Source organism: Petaurus breviceps, unplaced genomic scaffold (assembly GCF_028583685.1).
Source record: "Petaurus breviceps papuanus isolate PSGF00001 unplaced genomic scaffold, PetGlider_PUasm1.0 64, whole genome shotgun sequence".
In the NCBI taxonomy this organism is placed as follows: Eukaryota; Metazoa; Chordata; class Mammalia; order Diprotodontia; family Petauridae; genus Petaurus; species Petaurus breviceps.
This window is the reverse complement of record NW_027186428.1, coordinates 9,136,472-9,158,510: the sequence shown is the minus strand read 5'-3', so window position 1 is coordinate 9,158,510 and position 22,039 is coordinate 9,136,472. Positions and strand designations below refer to the sequence as shown.

At 38.3% G+C, this 22,039-nt stretch overlaps 1 protein-coding gene across 5 annotated transcripts in view; it reads right to left on the bottom strand.

Annotated features, from left to right (window-relative positions):
• The window catches only part of TEDC1 (tubulin epsilon and delta complex 1), a 77,232-nt gene that overhangs the window by 16,784 nt on the left and 38,409 nt on the right, over positions 1-22,039 (bottom strand). For 3 of the 5 annotated variants that reach the window (XM_069103891.1, XM_069103894.1, XM_069103895.1), the window contains 2 exons: positions 14,433-14,519; positions 14,050-14,088 (listed from right to left, as the gene is read on the bottom strand). The exons of 1 other annotated variant lie outside the window; for it this stretch is intronic. In XM_069103891.1, the coding sequence (XP_068959992.1) occupies positions 14,050-14,088; positions 14,433-14,519 (126 nt within the window). The remainder of the gene's footprint in view (positions 1-14,049; positions 14,089-14,432; positions 14,520-22,039) is intronic. One more of the 5 variants, XM_069103892.1, reaches the window with a different exon arrangement.

Below are 22,039 nucleotides of genomic sequence, written 5' to 3'. Positions count from 1 at the left end.
GCCGTCTTGGGGAGGTGGGAGGGGACGGAGTGGAAAAAAATTTACAACTTGAAATCTTAAGAAAATGAATGCTGAAAACTAAAAATTATTTTTTTTAAATGCTGCCCGTTCTCACCTCTGTCCATTGAAGTATGCATGTGGGGGTGCCCTGATACGGGTCTGAGATCCATTCTTGGCCTAGTTCACAGCCTCTCCCTGGTACTGGCATGGTGTACTTTGCACCAGATCCTGTCCCGAGTGTATGTGGTCCTCTCTGTCTTCCTATATCTAGCTGGGCTTGAAAAATGACTCAATGTGACTTTTTCTTAGGCTTCCCCATCACAATTTAGTCTGGTACATTTTCTAGATTTGTTTAAAGTTAATTGAACGGCTTTCTGCTATTCTGCCACTCTCTAGTAAAGTTTTAATTGCAAAATGGTGAGATGGTCAGTTATAGATCTGTGTGTGTGCCTCCTTCTATTGTAGGAGTCATCAGTCTTGAATTGTAATTCTAGGCCTTTTTATCCTTGGGCCAACCAGTCTAACTTTAATCATAGTTTTGGAAGATCACTTACAATGGAAAGCTGATCATTAAAAATCAATATGGCTTCATCAAAAACAAGTCATCACAAATTAACATAATTTCCCTTTCTGGCAAGACAACAAGGCTAGTAGGGATCAAGGGAATACTACAGACATGATAAAGACAGATTTCAAGAAGGCACTGTAAAATCTCTCAAATTATTGAGATATAAGATAGGAACCAAGATGACGGAGTAAGCATTAAGTAGTTCTCACCCTCCCTTACTGACCTTGAAAAACCCCAAAAATATCACCCCAAGAAAAATCCTGGAACAGTGGAAACAGAAAGATGGGGTACAGCAATCTTTTAGTTTGGGAGGCTAGGGGAATTAATGGGAAAGCTCCCTGATGCTGCGGCTGAAGGGGACCAGTACAGGACAGGAGGTATCCCAGCAAGCCAGCAGCAAGCCCCACCTCAGCAAATCAGCAGGAGATCCTGAGCCCCAGGGTGGTAGAGCAGGCAAGCACCAATTCCAGGAGCCCCCCTGCAGCCTCCCTCCCATGCCTTGGCACTGCAAGGGGAAGTGGCAAACGCCAGTGTGGAGAACCACTATGTGCAATGGCAGACTGGTGTCTACCAGCAGCTAAACTTAACCATAGCACCTGGTTAGGAGGCGACCTCTAGGAGCCAGACCACCCCCACCCCACAAGCATCAGTGTAAGCCCTGGGAAACCCAGAAAAACCCTACCAGGCCTCAGCATACACCAGCAACCACACCAACTCCAGCTCTAGCTTAGCACCAGACCCCTAAGCCTCTAGCCCACAGCACCCACTGAGGCCCCAGTACACAAAGCAAGTAACCAGGCCCCTAGTCCCCAGGCACAAGAAGCATGGGGCAGGGCCCCTGTGCCTCAAAAGCAGAGACTAACTTTAAAAGTCAGAAAAAAGGGCAAATACCATTAACAAAAAGCATCAAAGAATAACAATGATTATAGAGAATTATTATGGTGACAGGGAAGACCAAAACACAAATACAGGAAAGGACAACATTGTCAATATACCCACATCCAAAACCTCAAAGTGGAATATGAACTGGTCTCAAGTCCAAAAAACCTTCTTGGAAAAGTTCAAGAAGGATTTTAAAAGTCAAATAAGAGGAAAAAAAATGAACAATTACTTTAAAAACACAATTGACAAAATGGAAAAAAAGTATCATGAAGAAAACAACTCCTTAAAAAGTAGAACTGGCCAAGTGGAAAAGGAAGCACAAAAGCTACCTGAAGAAAAGAATTCGTTAAAAATTAGAATTGGGCAAGTGGAAGCTAATGACTTTATTACACATCAAGAATCAGTCAAACAAAATCCAAAGAAGGAAAAAATAGAAGAAAATGTAAAATACCTCATTGGAAAAACAACTGACCTGGAAAACAGATACAGGAGAGATAATTTAAGAATTATTATTCTACCTGAAAGCCATGATAAAAAAAAAAAGTCTGGATACCATCTTTCAAGAAATTATCAAGGGAAAAATTGGGAAGAGAAATGAGAATGATGCAAGAAAATTATGAAATGAGAGTCAACAGCCTGACTGAGGAAAATAACACCTTAAAAAACAGACTAACTCAAATGGCAAAAGAGGCTCAGAAAGGCAATGAGGAGAGGAAGGCGTTAAAAAGCTGAATTTGCCAGATGGAAAAAGAATCTCAAAAGCTCACTGAGGAGAATCATTCCTTCAGAATTAGAATGGAGCAAATGGAAGCTAATGACTTTATGAGAAATCAAAATGATGTTAAACAGATCCAAACAAATGAAAGAATAGAAGGCAATGTGAAATATCTCATGGGAAAAACCACTGACCTGGAAAATAGATCCAGGAGAGATCATTTTAAAATTACTGGACTACCTGAAAGCCATGATCAAAGAAAGAACCTAGAAATCATCCTCCAAGAAATTCTCAAGAAAAATTGCCCTGATATTTTAGAACCAGAAGGCAAAATAGAGGTTGAAAGAATCTACCGATCACCCCCTGAAAAAGATCCCAAAAAGAAAATTCCTAGGAATATTATAGCCAGCTTCCGGAATTACCAGATCAAGGAGAGAATATTACAAGCAGCCAGGAAGAAACAATTTGAATATTGTGGAAACACAATCAGGATAACTCAGGATCTGGCAGCTTCTACACTGAGGGATCGAAGGTCTTCGAATATGATATTCCAGAGGCAAACGAGCTGGGATTAACACCAAGAATCACCTACCCAGAAAAACTGAGTATCATGTTTCAGGGGAAAATATGGTCATTCAGTGGAATAGAGGACTTTTCAAGCATTCTTGCTGAAAAAACCAGAGTTGAATAGAAAATTTGACATTCAGATACAAGAAGCAAGAGAAGCATGAGAAGCTAAACAGGGAAAAGAAATCATAAGGAACTTATCAAAGTTGAACTATTAACATTCCTATATGGAAAAATGATAATTGTAACTGAGGAAACTTTTCTCAGTATGAAAATAGTTGAAGAGAATAGAAATATATATACACATATATATATATGTCTGTATCGAAGGGTATATGGGCATATGAATACATATGTTAATGTGTGTATATATGTTTACAGGTATACATAGATAGAGGGCACAGGAACAATTTAAAAGGAAGAGATGATACTTAGGTGAAATTAAGAGGTGAGAGAGGAATATAATGAGAGGAGATGGGGAGAGACAGAAACTATCTCATATAGAAGAGGCAAGTAAAAATGGTTACAATGGAGGGGAAGAATAGGAAAGCAAAAGGGAATGGGTCAACCTTATTCTCATTGAATTTGGCTCAGAGAGGGAATGATATATACACTAAATAGGGTATCTTACCCTACAAGAGAATAGGGGGGAAGGAGATGAGAGAGGGGATGATGGAAGGGAGGGCAGGCTGGGGGGAGGAAAGTTGGAAGCACACACATTTGAAAAGGGGCAGGATCAAAGTAGAGAAAAGATCAAGTGGAAGGTGGAATAGGAGGGAGGGAAATATAGTCAGTCTTTTACAATATATCTACTATGTTAATGTTTTGCATTAGCTACACATGTACAACCTATACTGAATTGCTTATCTTCCCAGTGAGGGTGGGTGACAAGGGAGGAAGGGAATGAATCTGAAATTCAAAGTTTAAAAATCAAATATTTAAAAATATACATATATATGTATATATATATACATACTATTATTAATACTATTTTACATGTAATTGGGAAATAAGATATACAGGCAATGGGGCATAGAGATCCACCATGCCCTACTGGAAAAGTCAAAGGGGGTATGGCAGAAGATATGGGAGAGAGCAAATTGGAGGAGGGGATATCCTGTGGGATTGCTATTTTGGGGCGGTAGGTAGGGAAAAAACGGGGAGAAAATTTGTAACTCAAAATATGGCAGAAATGAATTATATAAATCAGAAGTTAATAAAGCATTTGAAAAATGGGGAAAAAAAGAAATCATCAAGGAAAATTCCCCTGAGGTCCTAGAACCAGAGATATAACATATAAGACAGCAAGATGTAACCTAGGGAGGCAACTAGGTGGTGCAGTGAATAGAATAGAGCACTGGCCCTGGAGTCAGGAGGACTTGAGTTCAAATTGGAACTCAAGACACTTGACACAAAAACAAGCCATGTGACCTTGGGCAAGTTGTCCTATCTTCCCCCCTCCAAAAAGCAAAAAAAAAAAAAAAAATTTACATAATAGGCTAATAAGCTAGGTAATAATATAGTTATCAAATGGACTCTCATTGGCTCAAAGGGAGGCCTCCAGTAGAGTGCCCAAGTATCTGTCCCTCATGCTATTCAACATTTTAATCAAAGCCTTCAATCATGACATAGATAGCTAGCTTGACAAATTTATAGACAGCTATCACTCTCAGCTTCACTTTAACACATTGGATGAAATCCCAGATCCAAAAATATCTCAGCTTAGAATGATAGGCCAAACTTAATAAGATAAAATGTGACAGGGAGAAATGTAAAGTTCTGTAGTCAGGTTCAAAATTTTCAAACATACAAGATCAAGAGATATGGCTAGATGATAGCTCATATGGAAAAAGTCTGTAGGTTATTTATAGTCAACTGCAAACTAAATGAGTCAATAATGTGACATGGGAACCAAAATAGCTAATGCTATGTTATGGTGTCCAGAAAAAAGAGAGAGGATATTTCCATTACAATATGTCCTAATCAGATTAGGCTACATATGGAATACTGTGTTTATTTCTGTCTACCACTTTTTTGGAAAAACATAGGCTAGAATGTGCCCCGAAAAGGGCAAACAGGATAGAGAGAGGACTGGAGAATATCCTTTATTAGCATCATCAGAATATTCTTTATCATTCAAGGCAGTGTAGGCAGCATGATCTTAAGGTAAAGTACTGAAATGGAGGCCGGAAAACTTAGACTTGAATTATGCCTCATGGTCTTAATACTTGTGAGATCCTGAACAAGTGATTTAAGGTAGACTCATCTTCTAAATTCCCTTCTGGATCTAAAGCTATGATCCTAATCTTTAAGGATGTTTAACCTGGAGAAGAGAAGATTTAACGGGAATATGATTATTTGTCTTCAAGTATTCAATTAGTTGTGGCAAGAAAGGATTCATTTGGTTCTACTTGCCCCAGAAGGCAGAACAAGGAACAATGGGAGGAAGTAAGAGAGGTAGATTTAGGATTAAAGTTATGAAAAACTTTCTAAAAATAGAACTGTACAAAAGTAGAATAGGTTGCCTTGAGAAATAATAGCTTCCCCCTCATTTAAAGTCTTTTAAGGACAAGTTGAATGACTATTCATTGGAGTTGTCATAGAAAATATTCCTGGCACAGAAAGATCTACATTACATGAAACTGATGCAATGTGAAATAATTAGAACCAGGAAAGCAACATACCCAATGTAAACTGAAATGACAAACAAAAACAATAAAAAATGAACAAAGAATGAGCCTGGACCTAAAGAAGAGATATGAGAAGAGATCTCCTTCCCTACTCCTTTGCAGAGGTATATGTGTTTAGTGGGCAGAACGGTGTCCACAAGTGTGGAAGGAATATTGATTCTGTTGAACTTTTTCTCTTCCTCTTTTTTCTTTTCTTTTTAAAAATTCTTTCCCCTCCAGGAGTGGAGTAAGGGAGGGAAATGAGGGAATTAGGAGCCCTTCTTGGTGAGGTATGTCCAGTTAGATGGCCTCTAGGGTAACTTCTAATTCTCAGGGTCTCCTATCCCCGAAGCTATCGGTATGGTTCCAATCTCAAGGCCTCTCAGAATCTTACAATCACAAACATAGGAACAATTTCCTGACCTTCTGCACATTTCTGAGTAACTTGCAATATGACATCCAATCATACCATATGACTGAAACTACTCTCTTGCTTCTCAAAGGTTTTCTCTTAACTGCTAAATCCCTTTCTTGTCAGTCTTTAACCTAATTACTCTCTCTTTGGCTTCTGACACAATCAACCATCCCAGTTCCTCCATACTCATTCCTTCCTTGTCACAATTCAATAAACATTTATCAAGCACCTAATATGCGCTAATTCTCTTCTAAGCTGTCAGACAGTTTCTTCCCAGTCTCCTCTGTTGGATCCTCCTCCTTCTCTGAGATGTTTTCCTGGAACTACTTCTCTCTATATATACCTTTTCTCACTGATTTCATCAGTTTAAATTAGTTCAATTATCACCTCTCTCCTCCATTCTAAGAGTTAATTACCAGCTGCTTGCAGAACATCTCCACCCAGATGTTGTCAGCACCTCAAACTCAACACATTCCAAATAGAACTCATTTTCCCCCAAGCCTTGCTCCAAACTTCCACATTTGTAGAATCTGAGCTATCAGCTGGAAACCTTGGAGTTGCCCTGGAATCTACTCTTCCTAAATTCCTGTACCAATCACTTAGCTATGTCTTATTGATTCTATCTCCGTAATATCTCTTGACTCCATCTCCTTTTCTCCCCTCATATAGCCTCTACTCTAGGTTAGACCTACATCACCTCCCAACTGGTCTCATTGCTCTAGTTTAGTCACTTCCATAATTAGTCTATCCCCTACATAGCTGCCAAAATTATACTAAAATGCCTTCCCTAAAAACTTCTCCCATAAAAATGTCTCAATGGCTCTCTATTACCTAAAGAATCAAATACAAAATCCTTAGTCTAGCATTTAAGCAGTCTACAACCTGGCTCCCACATGCTTTTCAGTCTTATTTCATATTACTCTTTTTCATGTATTCTTTCTTCTAATCTAAATGACCTGCTAACTTTTACAGACATGTCACTTCATCTACCGCTTCTACTTCTTTGCACAGTTAGTAACCTATGTTTAGAATATATTTCTTCCATACCTCCACCTCTTGGAAGCCCTAGATTTCTTCAAGACATTGCTCAAATGCCACTATCTATACAAAGCCTTTCCAGATTTCCCCTAGTTATTAAAGTTCTGGTCCTATCAAAATTACCTTTTATTCTTATCCAACCATTCTGGAAAGCAATTTGGAATAACACCCCCAAATCTCTTAAACTATATATACCCTTTGACCCAGCAAGAAAGAGGGAACAGGACCCATAGGTACAAAAATAATTTATAGCAGCTCTTTTTGTGGTGGCAAAGAATTGGAAACTGAAGGGATGCCCATCAATTGCAGAATGGCTGAACAAGCTATGGTATATGAACTTGATGGAATATTACTTGTACTATAAGAAATGATGAAGGGGATGGTTTCAGAAAAACCTGGGAGACTTGTATAAACTGATGTAAAGTGAAGTGAGAAAAAACAGGAGAGCAATTTCTATAATAGCAATACTATAAAGACAATCAACTTCAAAAGATTTAGTAATTCTGATCAACATAATGACCAATAACAATTGCAAAGGATTCATGATGATACAAGCAATCCACAAAGAGCTGATGGACTCAGAATGCAGATAGAAGGATATTTTCTTCTCTCTTTCTTTTTTTTAGACATGAATAATGTAGGAATTTATTTTGCATAACTATACATATTTGTAATAGGTTTTGTTTTTCTTGCCTTCTCAATGGATGGAGGAGGGGAAAGAAAAAGGGAAAAAATCAGAACAGAAAATTTTTTTAATGAATTTATAAAAATTAAAAAGTTATTTTAATTACTTCATATTATTTTGTATATGTAATATATTTTCTTATTTGCATACATGTTCCATTCCCCATAGATTCCATCTATACCTTTATCCAAGCAAGTGATGATATCAATATAAGCTCCTTGACAGTAAGAACTATTTCATTCTAGTCTTTGTATCCCCAGCACAGTGCCTTATAGGCACTTAATATCTGTGGAATTTAAGGGACCCTAGAGGTCATCAGTCCAATATTTTTTTTTAAACTTGAATCTATGATTTCATTGGTAAGGAAAAGCTAGTGGGAAATTCTGTCTATCGATGCAGATCAGCAACTATTCAACAACCTTCAGAGCTGCTTGGAGAGCAAAGAAACCAGTGGAATTTTCCAGAATCAAAAGGCCAGTATGTATCAGAGGGAGGACATAAACCCAGGTCTTCCCCACTCTTTCTATGCATACCTAACTAAAATCCTTTTTACAATATTTCTGAAGAGTTACCTAATCATCTCTTAAACCCCTCAAGTGAGGAGGAACCTTTCAAAACATCCCCTTCCACTTTTGGATAGCTCGAATTTTTGGCATTTTCCATTACATGAAGTTTAAATCTGATTCTCTGTAATTTCTACCAATAAATAGTTCTAATTCTGCCTTCTGAGGCTTAAGCAGAATAAACCTGACTTTTCTTCCATGTGATAGAGATCACATAGAAATCTCCCATTTACATCTCTTCTCCAGACTAAACCACAGTTCTTTCAAATGATCCTCCATGATCTCTAATTCTTTCACCATTCCCAACAGCCTCCTAAATATATTCAAGAATTCCAATATTCTTCCAAAATGTAACGGACTTGGATACAGTACTCTTGATATAGCCTGACTAGAGAAGAGTACAGCAGGACTTCCACCTCCATTGTTCTGAAAATTATCCTTAAGAGCTTTTGAGACTCCCAAACTCACTGGATTTGCAATGACTAAAATGTCCAGATCTGTTGTCTAGCCACACCTCTACCAACCTCTACTTTCGATGTTTTTGGGTTTTTTTTAAGCTCATATGTATGTCTTTATACTTTCTAGAGTTGATCCATCATTCTAGACTGTCATTCGGCTTTTTAGCTATTAGTCCTAGTTTTCTGTCATCAGCAAATTTGATAAAGAATCCATCTATGACTTTACTGAAGCAAGTGATAATAACCAAAGGCCAATTTCAGTTCTTTCCATTTTGAGAGTCATCAACTATCCAATCCAAGCTAGCTAACAGCTTGAAAGTACAGAGAGGAAAAGACAACACAGACAAGGTAAGACAACACCAGACTGAGAGGAAGAGTTTGAGAGAGATAGTTGGCAAGGTTATTAAATAAGAATGCTATAAACACAGTATTAGTGAAAAGAATTCATACTTATAAATGTCATGCCATTCACTTCTGAAATTAAATAAACAAGAGAACTATCTGAAAAGAGGTCTACAGGTAGCAGACTTTGATGTCTCTCATGACAACCTACCCCCATGCTCTCAGAATCCCTGGCTCAAAAAATTCATGTATAAGCTTTTATTTTCCTTTCCCAGAAGAGAAAATAAAACACACCCCAGTTCAGGAAAAAAAAAAATTGCATTTCTAACTTCAGAGTCCAAAGGGATGATTTCTGACCAAGCAGTACAGAAGATAGGAGCTAGTCCAGTTATCTTCGTTTTTTTTGGAGGGCAGTTGGGGTTAATTCATTTTTTTTTTTACCAAGCTAGTTAAACCTAACAGTACTGCGGATTACAAGGCATATTGAGTTTTCTTCCATCCCTGTTGTGCCCAAACAAAAGCTACTCTCTCTGCTCATGTGTCTCTTAGGACACTGAGTATCAGATATACTCAATATATGCTAAACAATCACTGTAGCTCCCAGGACCAATTTGGGAAATTAAAGAGTATTTTGGTTGAAACAGAGTTAAGATGGCAGAGTAAAGGCAGGGACTCGCTTGAGCTCTCCCCCAAACCTCTCCAAAAACCTTTTTAAAATGACTCTAAACAAATTCTAGCCAACTGTAGAACCCACAAAAATATGGACTGAAACAAACTGCCAGCCCAAGACAACTTGGAAGGTTAGCTGGAAAAGTCTGTTACATCAGGATAAAAGAGAAGCTCAGTCCAGCACAGGCCCGCACCACCACAAACCTGGCCCCAGCAAACCCAGAGCAGGTGTTGGGGCAACTGAATCAGTGGCAGCAGTGGCAGTTTCCAGACCTCTCGGCCCACAAACACCAAAGCAACTCAGAAGATCAGGACCTGGGTGAGAGTAAAGCTCAGGCCAGCACAGGCTGTAAGAGCACAGACCTGGTTCTAGCAAACCAGTAGCAGGCCTTGGGAGAGACTGAATCAGCAGCTGCAGTGACAGTAGCTGTTTCTGGAGCTCTCAGTCCACAGATGCTAAGCGGGTCAAACAACTGATCAGAAAGAGATTACAGGGATCTTTTTGCTAGTACTGAAGCAGGAGTCTGTTGCCTTGCCCACATTCAGATCTGGGTCCCTGTGCTGGGTGGCAGTCCCAGGGTGAGAAGGACCACTAACATAACAGAACTTCTGGCTACAGTAAAGGGTGGAGTATCCTCACAGTTCCAGGGCAGAAAAGAGTGCTTTTGGTCACTCACAGACCAGAGCACAGGCCAGAACATGAACAAACACCTCGCCTCCAATTGATCATACCACCTTGGAAGAACTGAAAACTTACAGGTCTCTAAAAATATCTCTGAAAAGAGCTGTACAAAACCCCTGAAGCTAGGGACAGCATACCCTCCATCCTGGAAACAGAGCCCTACTTTAACAAAGAGTTAAAATTCAAGTCACAGGCTGGGGAAATGAGCAAGCAACAGAAAAAAAAAAAACCCTCTGACTACTGAAAGTTATTATGGTGATAACGAAGATCAAAACATACTCAGAAGGGCAGCCAGGTAGCACAGTGAGTAAGAGCACCGGTTCCAGTGCCGGGATCACCTGCGGATCAAATCCGGGCTCAGACACTTGGCACCCAACCAGAAACACCTGGCTGTGTAACCTTGAGCAAGTTACTTAACCCCAATTGCTTAGGGGCGGCCAGGTGGCTCAGCAAGTAAAGATCACCAGCTCCAGTGTCCGGATGACCTGGGGTTCAAATCCGGGCTCAGATACTTAGCACCACACCCAGAAATAACTGGCCGTGTAACCTTGAGCAAGTTACTTAACCCCGATTGCTTAAAAAAAAAAAAAAACCATACTCAGAAGAAAACAAAATCAAAGTTCCTACATCCAAAGTCTCAAAGAAAAATGTGAATTGGTCTCAGGACATGGAAGAATGCAAAAAAGGTTTTGAAAATCAAGTAGGAGAAGTAGAGGAAAAATTGGGATGAGAAAAGAGTGATGCAAGAAAATCATGAAAAAAGAGTTAATAGCTTGGTAAAGGAAACAAAAAAATACTGAAGAAAATAAACACCTTAAAAAACAGACTAGGCCAAATGGTAAAAGAAGTACAAAAAGCCAACAAAAAGCCAGAGGAGTACCTTAAAAAGCAGAATTGGCCAAATAGAAAAAGAGGTACAAAAGGTTACTGAAGAAAATGATTCCTTAAAAATTAGAATGGAGGGGCAGCTAGGTGGCACAGTGAATAGAGCACCGGCCCTGGAGTCAGGAGGACCTGAGTTCAAATCCAACCTCAGACACTTAACACTTACTAGCTTTGTGACCTTGGGCAAGATACTTAACCCCAACTGCCCTGCCTTCCCCCCTGCAAAAAAAAAAAAATTGGAATAGAGTAAAAGGAAGTCAAAGACTTTAAGAGAAATCAAGAAACAATAAAACAAAACCAAAGGAATGAAAAAATAGAAGACAATGTGAAATATCTCAGTGGAAAAACAACTGACCTGGAAAATAGACCCAGGAGAGAGAATTTTAAAGATTATTGGACTACCTGAAAGCCATGATCAAAAAAATATCCTAGACATGATCTTTCAAGAAATTATCAAGGAAAACTACCCCGATATTTAGGAACCAGAGAGGAAAACAGAAATTGAAAGAATCCACTGATCACCTCCTGAAAGAGATCCCAAAATGAAAACTCCAAGGAATATTATAACCAAATTCCAGAGTTCCCAGGTCAAGGGGAAAATATGGAAAGATTCCAGAAAGAAATAATTCAAGTATCATGGAGCCACAATCAGGATAATACAAGATTTAGCAGCTTCTACATTAAAGGATCAGAGGGCAAAGAAGCTAGAATTACAACCAAGAATCACCTACCCAGCAAAACTGAGTATAATCCTTCAGGGAAAAAGAATGGATATTCAGTGAGACAGAGGACTTCTAAGCATTCTTGATGAAAAGACCACAACTGAAGATAAAATCTGACTTTCAAATAAAAAACTCAAGAGAAGTATAAAATGGCAAACAAAAAAGGGAAATCATAAGGGACTTAATAATGTTCAACTTTTTACATTCCTACATGGAAAGGTAATATTTGAAACTGAAAAGACCTTTCTCATTATTAGAGTAGCTAGAAGGCATAAAGCACCGGTGTGAGCTGAATATGAAGGGACGAGATCTAAAAAATAAAATTAAAGGGTGAGAGAAATGTACTGGGAGAAAGAGAAAGGGAGAGGTAGAATGGGACAAATTATCTCATAAAAGAGGCAAGAAAAAACTTTTACAGTGGAGGGGGAAAGGGGGGAAGTGAGGGGAAGTAAGTGAACCTTACTCTCAGCAGAATTTGCTCAAAGAGGGAATAACATATGCACACAATTGGATATAGAAATCCATCTTACCCTACAGGAAAGTAGGAGAAGGGCATAAGAGAAAGGGAGGTGATAGAAAGGAGGGCAAATTGGGAGAGGGGGTTGTCAGAAGCAAAACACTTTTGAGGAGGGGCAGAGTCAAAGAAAAGAATAGAATAAATGGGAATTGGGGTATAGAAAGTAGGGAAATACAGTTAGCAATAGTAAATGTGAAAAAAAATTTTTGTGGAGAAAATTTGTAAAGATGAGAGCCATTTCCCAGTTGATGGATGATTGGAGGATGTGATCCATTTTGGGATGAGATAATCAAGGCTGTCTGTGGTCATGTGGGATGGTTTCACTCACTATTGATTAAAGAAATACAATTCTGAGGTATTACCTCATGCCTATTAGATTGGCTAGTAGGACAGAAAAGGTAAATGACAGATGTAAGAAGGAATATGGGAAAAATGAGATATTAATGCACTATTGATAGGGCTGTGAACTGATTCAACCATTCTGTAGAGCAATTTGGAACTATGCCCAAAGAGCTATAAAACTATGTATACCCTTTGACACAGCAATACCACTACTAGGTCTGTATCCCAAAAAAGATAAAAAACAAAAAGGAAAAGAACTATGCACAAAAATATTTACAGCAGCTCTTTTCTGTGGGCAAAGAATTAGAAATTGAGGAGATGTCCATCAACTAGAGAATGGCTGAACAAGTTGTGGTATGTGATTATGAGGGATTGTACTATAAGAAATCATGAGCAAGATGCTCTCAGAAAAACCTGGGAGACTTGCATGGGCTGATGCAAAGTGAAATGTACTGTGGACACAGTAACAGCAATATTGTAAGATGATCAGCTGTGAATGACTTAGCTACTCTCAGCAATACAATGATCCAAGACAATTCTGAAGGACTTGTGATGAAAAATGCTATCCATCTCCAGAGAAAGAACTGATGGTGCCTGAATAAAGATTGAAGCATACTTTTATTTAACTTACTTTATTTTTCTTGTGGTTTTTTTTCTATGTTTTCTTTTTACAACATGACTATTATGCATATATTTTACATGACTACATATGTATAAACTTCATTGAATTGCTTGCCTTCTGGAGGGGAGGGGGAGAGGAAGGAAGGGAGAGAATTTAGAACTCAAAGTTTCAAAAACAAATGTTAAAAATTGTTTTTACATGTAATTGTGGAAAAAATAAAACGCTAAATATTTAAAAAATACATTTTTTAAAAAGAGTACTGTGGTTCCAGGAATGTTTTGGTTTTATTTAAGTGACTATATCTGATTCTGGGCTACTGATCTCATCTATTTTTTCTTTTCTTTTCTTAAATTTTTTTTTGGAGGGAGGAGGGCAGGGCAGTTGGGGTTAAGTGATTTGCCCAAGGTTACATGGCTAGTAAGTGTTAAGTGTCTGAAGCCGGATTTGAACTCAGGTCCTCCTGACTACAGGGCCATTTGTTCTTACATCCATGAACTGTACCACAATTCTTGAAGTTACTTTGGTTCTTACTATGATTACCCCAAATTCTAGCAGTGTCTATTTCATCCAGTTAAGAGGTAATTTTAGTATCTGAAAACAACTAAAATTTAATGCAATTGATGATGTTGCTGGTACTTCTAAGGCTGACAGTCTATTTACATACTACTCCCGAAGCCAGAAAAACAAAAACAAAAAACAAATTCTTACCATCATTTCAAGGAGCAATGTGCAATTTGAACATGATATCTATTAAGGAGGAAAAATGAAGTTGTTTGAAATTTTACTTATTAGAAAATGGATTTATTGAGAAATTAGAAATAAAGCCCAGAGGCCATTAACAAACCTGGACTTCCAGATTTAAAAAATAAAATACATTCAAGTGCTAAAGTTAAAGACACTTTCTTTGATAAGAGACAGAGAACTGATTAGTCATTTGTTAACCTGTCCTCTTGGCATAATCCCCAAGGAAGAATAATGGTTGGGAAGGGATGCTGATGACTTATCAGCAACACTAAATAGGGATAGGAGAGTCCAGAAAAAAAAAAAGTAGAAGACAAAATTCAGCATCAGGCCCCCCTACTACAATTTACCATCCACTGCCAGTATGCCAGTTCCATATGCTTCCACTCCAGAAAAGCTTCCAGGCAAGAGTTTTCTGATTCCAACTGCTGCAATAGCTGAAACAGAAAGGCAAACCCCAAATGAAAAAAGGGATAACTCAGGGGGCATCTATGTAGACTATCATCCTCTGAGTTATCCAGACTCCCACCCTTCCCCACCACCAGTTGCCTAGCAGTTGCCAAGTCTGGTTTTCACATTTGCAATATGTCTAATAAATGTTCTGTTCTCTCTCCTAACGTTGACACCCTTGTACAGGCCCTCAACACCTCACAACTGAACTATTGCTATAGTTAGAATAATGGTCTCCCTGCCTCAAATCTCTCCCCATTCCAGTCCATCCTCCCACTCAGCTGATGTAATCTTCCTAAAACTCAGGTCTGACCATATCATCCTCCTATTCAATAAACTCCATTGGTTCCCTATTGCCTCCAAGATCAAATATAAAATCCACTGTTTGGGTTCAAAGCACTTCATGACCTGGGACCCTCCCATCTTTCTAGTCTTTGTATAGCTGACTCAATATTGATTCATACAGTAACATTGGCCTTCTTGCTTGTTTCTCTCACAAGACTTCCCATCCTCCAACTCCAGACATTTTTCCTAGCTCTCCCCATGGCTAGAATTTTCTTCTTCCTTGTCTCTGCCTCCTAGTTTTCCTGGCTTCCTTAAAGTCCCACCTTCCACAAGAAGTCCTTCCTATCCTGTACATATCTTCTTTGCACACAGGTGTTTGCATGCTGTCTCTCACATTAGTCCGAGAGCAGAGGTTGCTTTTTTTACTTTCTTTGAATCTCTAGCACTGTGTCACACACATACTAGATGCTTTAAAAATGCTTGCTTGACTTGACTATCAAGAAACTTTTTATTAAGTGGATACAATATGAACAGAAGTAAATACAAAATTAATAGCAAATAATATAGACACATGGTCAAATGACCAATAACACTGAGGGCTACACATTTTTTCTTATCCTAAAATCCTCTATCAAACTTCTCCAAAATAGGAATTATGTATCAGAGCAATTTCAGTTGTCTTGATAATCTAGGGCATCAAGAACCCAAACAAGATTAAAAACTCAATGAACTAACAGCACAAGAAGTCAATAATCCCTAACCACTAACTTAACTCTCACTTAGAACACCTTACCTACTCTACCACACTCTGGGCAACAAAGCTTCGTAAGACTACCCATGCTTGAATTACTCAGTTTGAGAGAACTAAGACTCTTTTAGATCAAACCACTAGAGATCTATCTCTGAAAGGAGAGTTAGAAAGTGAGCAAAAGGAAAAAAATTGGGGAAAGAGGACTGAAGTTACCAGAAATATTAGGAAGAAGAAAGCTCAAAGACCCTAAAAAATAAATAGATAAACCAAAAGTTTATTAATGGCAGAAGAAATGTGGCCTCCAAAACAAGGAAAAGAGTTCAAGTACCTATAAATAAATAACACAAGACAAAAACATGTTTTAACTTCTGATGAGGCAGAGGAAACTTAAGGTGTGATCCAGCAAGAAAGGGTGCTGGAGGGGAGGATGTTTATTGGGAAGAGAAATGTTGAGAAGACACAAGGATGAAGGAGAATTAGCACTTTCAATACTCAAATTGTATTATAAAGTAGTAGTAAACAAAACCATCTAGTACTGGTTACAGATCAATGGAACAGACTAGATAAGGGAGAATCAAAAACAATTAACTCCATAAATCAGTTTTTGAAAAAGTAGAAAACAAATTACCTAGGAAAAAACTCCTTATCTGACAAAAACATATGGGAAAATTGGAACACACTTAAAGTTAGGCTGAGACCAACACCTTATACCATATTCTAGAATACATTCCAAATGAATACATAATGTTACTATTAAAGATCATACTATAAAAAAATTAGAATAGAAGCAGATCATATACATCTCACAGCTATAGATATAGATATAGAGGTATAAGATATATAGGTAATTATAAAAGATAAAACAGATAATTTTGATTACATGAAACTGAAAATCTTCTGCACATATAAAATTAATAAACCTATCTATGAAAGGAAGTAGTCAAATAGGAAAAAAATATTGTGTCAAATTTCTCTGATAAGGGTTTGGTATTAAGATATTTAAACAATTAATACAGCATTTTATATACAGAGTTCTCATTTTATATAAATTTGCATTATGTAAATGCTACTTTATGTAAAGAATTCTGAAAAAAATGCATATTCAGTACTATGAGCCTACTCTCTGTCCATACACACACACACACACACACACACACACACTCTTCACTCTCTGAATTCCTATCTCTTGGCTCAGCACTCCATGGCCTCCCACCCACACACTCCCCCCAAAAAAGACCACCAACTAAACTAAAAAACACTAAAAAAAAAAAAGTAAAAACAGAAGAACAGATGCACTGAGAGACTGCCACTGCCGTCAAATGGGGGCTTGGTTTGATGAGCCAAGATGGTGGAGAAATGGCAGGAAGCTGCCTGAGTTCTCCCCAATTCCCCTTGAAATAATTTTAAATAATGCCTCAAAATGAATTATAGAGTAATAAAACCCATAAAAGGAGAGGGTGAAATAATTTTCTAGCCCAAGATAACTTAGATAAGGCAGAAAGAGGACCCTAGCCCCTAGCACAGATTAACAACCTGAGGCCCTGCAACCTTGGCACGGCAGACTAGTGGAAGAGTAATTCAGCTGTGAGGTCTTCAACCCTGGAGCAGCAGGCTAGTGGCCAGGCCTCGCAGGCCCAGATGCCCCAGGAAAGCAAGACAGCTACCAGTTCCAGAGCCACTGGTGCAACAGTCACAACCAGTCCCAATGACCCCAGCACAGCCGGTAAGCCACAAGCACTGGAAGATCCAGCAAAAGAAGCCCCCATATAGCAAACCAGTGACCAGGCACATGGACCCAGCACTAGGAACTTGGGACAGATCCCAGGAACACAATTCAGCTTTAAAGGTCATAAAATAGACTTGGAAATGAAGAAGAAAAAAAAAGCCCTCACCATAGAAAACTACCATGGCAACAGGGAAGATCAAAATACAAACTCAGAAGAGGACAACAATGTCAAAACAGCTACATGCGAAGCCTCAGAGAAATATGAAATTGTCTCAAGGACAAAAAGTACTCCTGGAAGTACTCATAAAGGATATTAAAAATCAAAGAATAATTTGGAAAAGAAATGAGAATTACAAAAGAGAATCATAAAAAGACTTAATAGCTTCATGAAGGCAATACAAAAATTGGGGAAAATGTACAAAAATTCAATGAAGAAAACAAGTCATTAAAAAACAATTGGTCAAATGGAAAAGGAGGTACAAAAATCCACTGAAGAAAACAGTTCCTTTAAGAGTAGAATTAGTTAAGTGGAAAAGAAGAAACAAAAGGTAAGAGAAAGCTATGAGATATCAAAAATCAAACAAAATAAAAAGAATGAAAAAAGAGAAGAAAATGTAAAATACCATGGGAAAAACAACTGACCTAAAAAGCAGATCCAGGAGAGGTAATTTAAAAATTATTAGAATATCTGAAAATTATGAGCAAAAACAGGACCTGGATTGCTTTTCAAGATGCCTCCCAAATGCCCTAATATCCTAGAATCAGAGGGTAAAATAGTAATCAAAAGAACCTACTGATTGCCTCCTGGAAAAGAACCCAAAATGAAAACTCCCAGGAATAGTACAGTCAATTCCAGAACTCTCTGGTCAAGGAGAAAATACTGAAAATAGTCAGAAAGAAACAATTCAGATATCAAGGAATTATGACTGAGAAATTATATTAATTATTACAACTGTGTTATAAGAAAAAATGAACTCAGTATTTCAGAAAAACATGGAAAGACTTGTAGGAAATAATCAAGAGAAAAATGAGTAGAACCAGAACACTATTAATAGCAATATTTTTAAGAATGACTTTGAGTAAATAAGTTATTTTGTCTATGATAAATATGCAAATTAACTATAAAGGATATATGAAGAAAGATACTATTTGCATCCAGAGAAAGAATTGATAAACAGAAGTATCTGCAGAATAATTTTACATGTATATACCTATTTGTGTCTAATAGTAGCTATCTCTAGGCATAGCTGCGGCGGGGAGAGAAAAAAATATATTTACATGATAATTTTGTTGCATATTTGAAATTAACAGCAAGCTGTGCAAAGTAGATTTGTAGTTTCCTGTATAATCATATTTTTTTGGTGTACTATGCTATGGAAATGCTTGTCTTATTCCATAAATTAAAAACAAATTTTTTTTTTAAATCTATAATCTTAAATAATCTCTTCTCATTTTATAATCACAGTTGTGGTCAGAAGCAAAACACTGGTTAGGAGACAAAGGGTGAAAGTAAAGCAAGATAGGGAGGGGTAAAAGTATGAAAACAGGAAAATAAGTTGTAGGGAAATACATAGTAATCATAACTGTGAATGTGAATGGGATGAACTCACCCATAAAAATGAAAATGGATCCTTTCAGGTAGTCTAATAATTTTTAAATTATCTCTCCTGGATCTATTTTCCAATGAGAAATTTCACATTGCCTTCTATTTTTTTCATTTGTTTGGATCTGTTTTATATTATCTTGATTTCTTATAAAGTCATTAGCTTCCAATAGCTCCAATCTAATTTTGAAAGAGTTATTCTCTTCAGTGAGTTTTTTAAATTCCTTTTCCATCTGGCAAATTCAGCTTTTTAAGGTACTCTCCTCATTGGCTTTTTGGGCCTCTTTTGCCATTTGAGTTAGTCTATTTTTTAAGGTATTTTTTTTTTTTCACTGTATTTTTAGGTCTCCTTTAGCAGGCAGTTTTACTCATTTTTCATGATTTTGTTGCATCATTCGCATTTCTCTTCCCAATTTTTCTTCCACTTTTCTTACTTGATTTTCAAAATCCTTCTTGGGCTCCTCCATGGCCTGTAACCAATTCATATTTTTTTTGGAGGCTTTTGATGCAGTTTTGCCTTCACTGTCTTCCTCCAACTCCATGCCTTGATCCTTTTTGTCCCCAAAAAAGGATTCTATGGTCTGTTTGTGCTTCCTCTGCTTGCTCATATTGCTAGCCAATTCCTTGATTTTTGAGCTTTTTGCCATGGTAGAACTCTGCTTCCAGAATAAAGAGAGCTTTGTCCCAAATTGCTGGGGTTTTCACAACTGCCAAAGCTATTATGAGGGCGGCCACTCTACAGCTCCCACAAGCTCTGGCTCACTGGTCACATACCACAGGACCACCACCCAAGACTGCAATCCAGATCCAAGCAGGATAAAGCAAGAGTAATTACCCTCTGAATGGTCTCTTGGTCCCCCTGCAATGTGCAGGCCAGGAGCTCCTGAGGCAGCCATGTGGCACAGCTACCAGCCTCTGATGCTTCTCGCCCTGGGGGCAGGGGCCATACTGGGCTTTTCTGCCCCCTCCCCCCCCCCAATCCAACAGAGTTCCACACTGACCTTTTACTTTATACTTGGCGTTTATGGGTTGAGAAGTCTGAAAGCTACCACAGCTGCTGGTGATTCACTCTCCTGAAGTCTGCTCTGGCCGCTGCTGGTCGGGGTCACCCTGGGGCCAGAACCACGGCTCACAGGGTACTGTGCTCAGTTCCCAGCGTGATGCAATTGACCTTTCCTGTCGACCTGCAAGGCTGCCTTCAGTGGGAGATTTGTTTTTCTCTGTCCCTTTGTGAGTTCTGTAGCTCTAAAGTTTCTTTAGAGTCATTTTTTGCATGTATTAGAAGTGATTGGAGCGGGAGCTCACACCAAGTTTGTTCTTCTACTCCACCATTTGGCTCCACCCCACAATATGTTGTTTATAAGAAATGCATTTGATTTCCAAATTGATAAATGGTCAAAGAACATTAGCAGGCTGCTTTGAGAAGAAATTAAAGCTATCTATAGTCATATTAAAAAATGTTCTAAATTAATACTGATTACAGATAAATGCAAATCAAAATAATTCTAAGATAATACATCAAACCTATCAGATTAGCTAACATGACAAAACAGGAAAATTATAAATGCTGGAAAGATGTAGGAAAATTGGAAAGCTAACACATTGTGAACTGATCCAACAATTCTGGAGAGTAATTTGGAACTACACTCAAAGGCCTATAAAAATGTGCATGGCCCAGCAATACCTCTTCTAGGTCTGTATCCCAAAGAGATCTCTTTGGGATCATAAAAAAGGGAAAAGTACCTACATTTACAAAAATATTTATAATAGCTCTTTTCGTGGTGGCCAAGAATTAGAAATTGAGGAACTGCCTATCAGTTGGGGAACAGCTGAACAAGCTGTGGTATATGAATGAAATGGAGTACTATTGTTCTATAAAAAAAGATGAGCAGGTAGATTTCAGAAAAACCTGGGAAGTCTTAAACTACTGCTAAGTAAAGTGAGCAGAACCAGGAGAATGTTGTACACAGTAATAGCCACAATGGTAATGACTAACTTTCACAGACTCATCTCTTCTTAGCAATGCAAGGATCCAAGATAACTACAAAGGATTTATGATGGCAAATGCTGCTGACATCCAGAAAAAGAACTATGGAGTTTGAATGCATATTGAAGCACATTATTTGCTCTCTTTTTTTTTTCTTCTTTTTGTGGTTTCTCCCAATGGTTCTAATTCTTCTCTACAACATGATTAATGTAAAAATAGGTTCAATATGAATGTATATGTAAAGCCTATAGTGAATTACACACTGTCTCAGGGTGGGAGGAGAGGAGAGATGAGGAGAAAATATGGAAACTCAAATTCTTATGGAAGAGTATGCTTAAAACTAGAAATAAATTTATTTTTAAAAATAAAAGAAACACTTGAAGCAGAGAAACACACAGATCAGAAGCTACTTTACTTCAGTTGAAGTAAAAAAAAGTAGGGGTAGCAATCATGATCTCAGAGAAAGAAAAGGCAAAAAGCGATCTAATTAAAAGAAACAAGGAGGAAAACTACATCTTTGGCGAGCAGTGCCAATACAGCAGAGTAAAAGTAGTGATCTGCCTGAGCTCTCCCCAAAAATTCCTCCAAATACCTGTAAAAAATTACTCTAGGGACAGCTAGGTGATGCAGTAAGAGTGCCAGCCCCAGAGTCGGGAGGACACGGGATCGGTTCTAGCCTCAGATACTTAACACCCACACAAAAAAACTGGCCATGTAACCTTGGGCAAGTTACTTAACCCCAATTGATTTAACAAAAAAAAAATGACTCAAAACAAATTCTAGAGGAGCAGAACCTACAAAATGACAGAGTGAAACAAATTTCCAGCCCAAGACAACTTGGAAGGTCAATAGAAAAGGTCTAGTGCACCAGTCTGAGAGAAGAGCATAGTCCAGCATGGGCCCCGCTGCAAACCTGGAGCAGGCCTCAGGGCACTGAGCCACTAGTAGCTATGGCATTTTCCAGATTTCTCAACCCACAAATGCCAAAGACACCTTAGAAGGCCAATAGGAAAGGTGTATGGGACCTGGGTGAGAGAGGAGCAAGGTCCAGCCCCACCTTCACGGTGGCATCGCAGCAACAGTAACAGTGGCTGCTTCCAGAGCTCTCCCCGCACAGTTGGTGGGGGGACCGAGCAGCTGACCAGAAGGGTATTG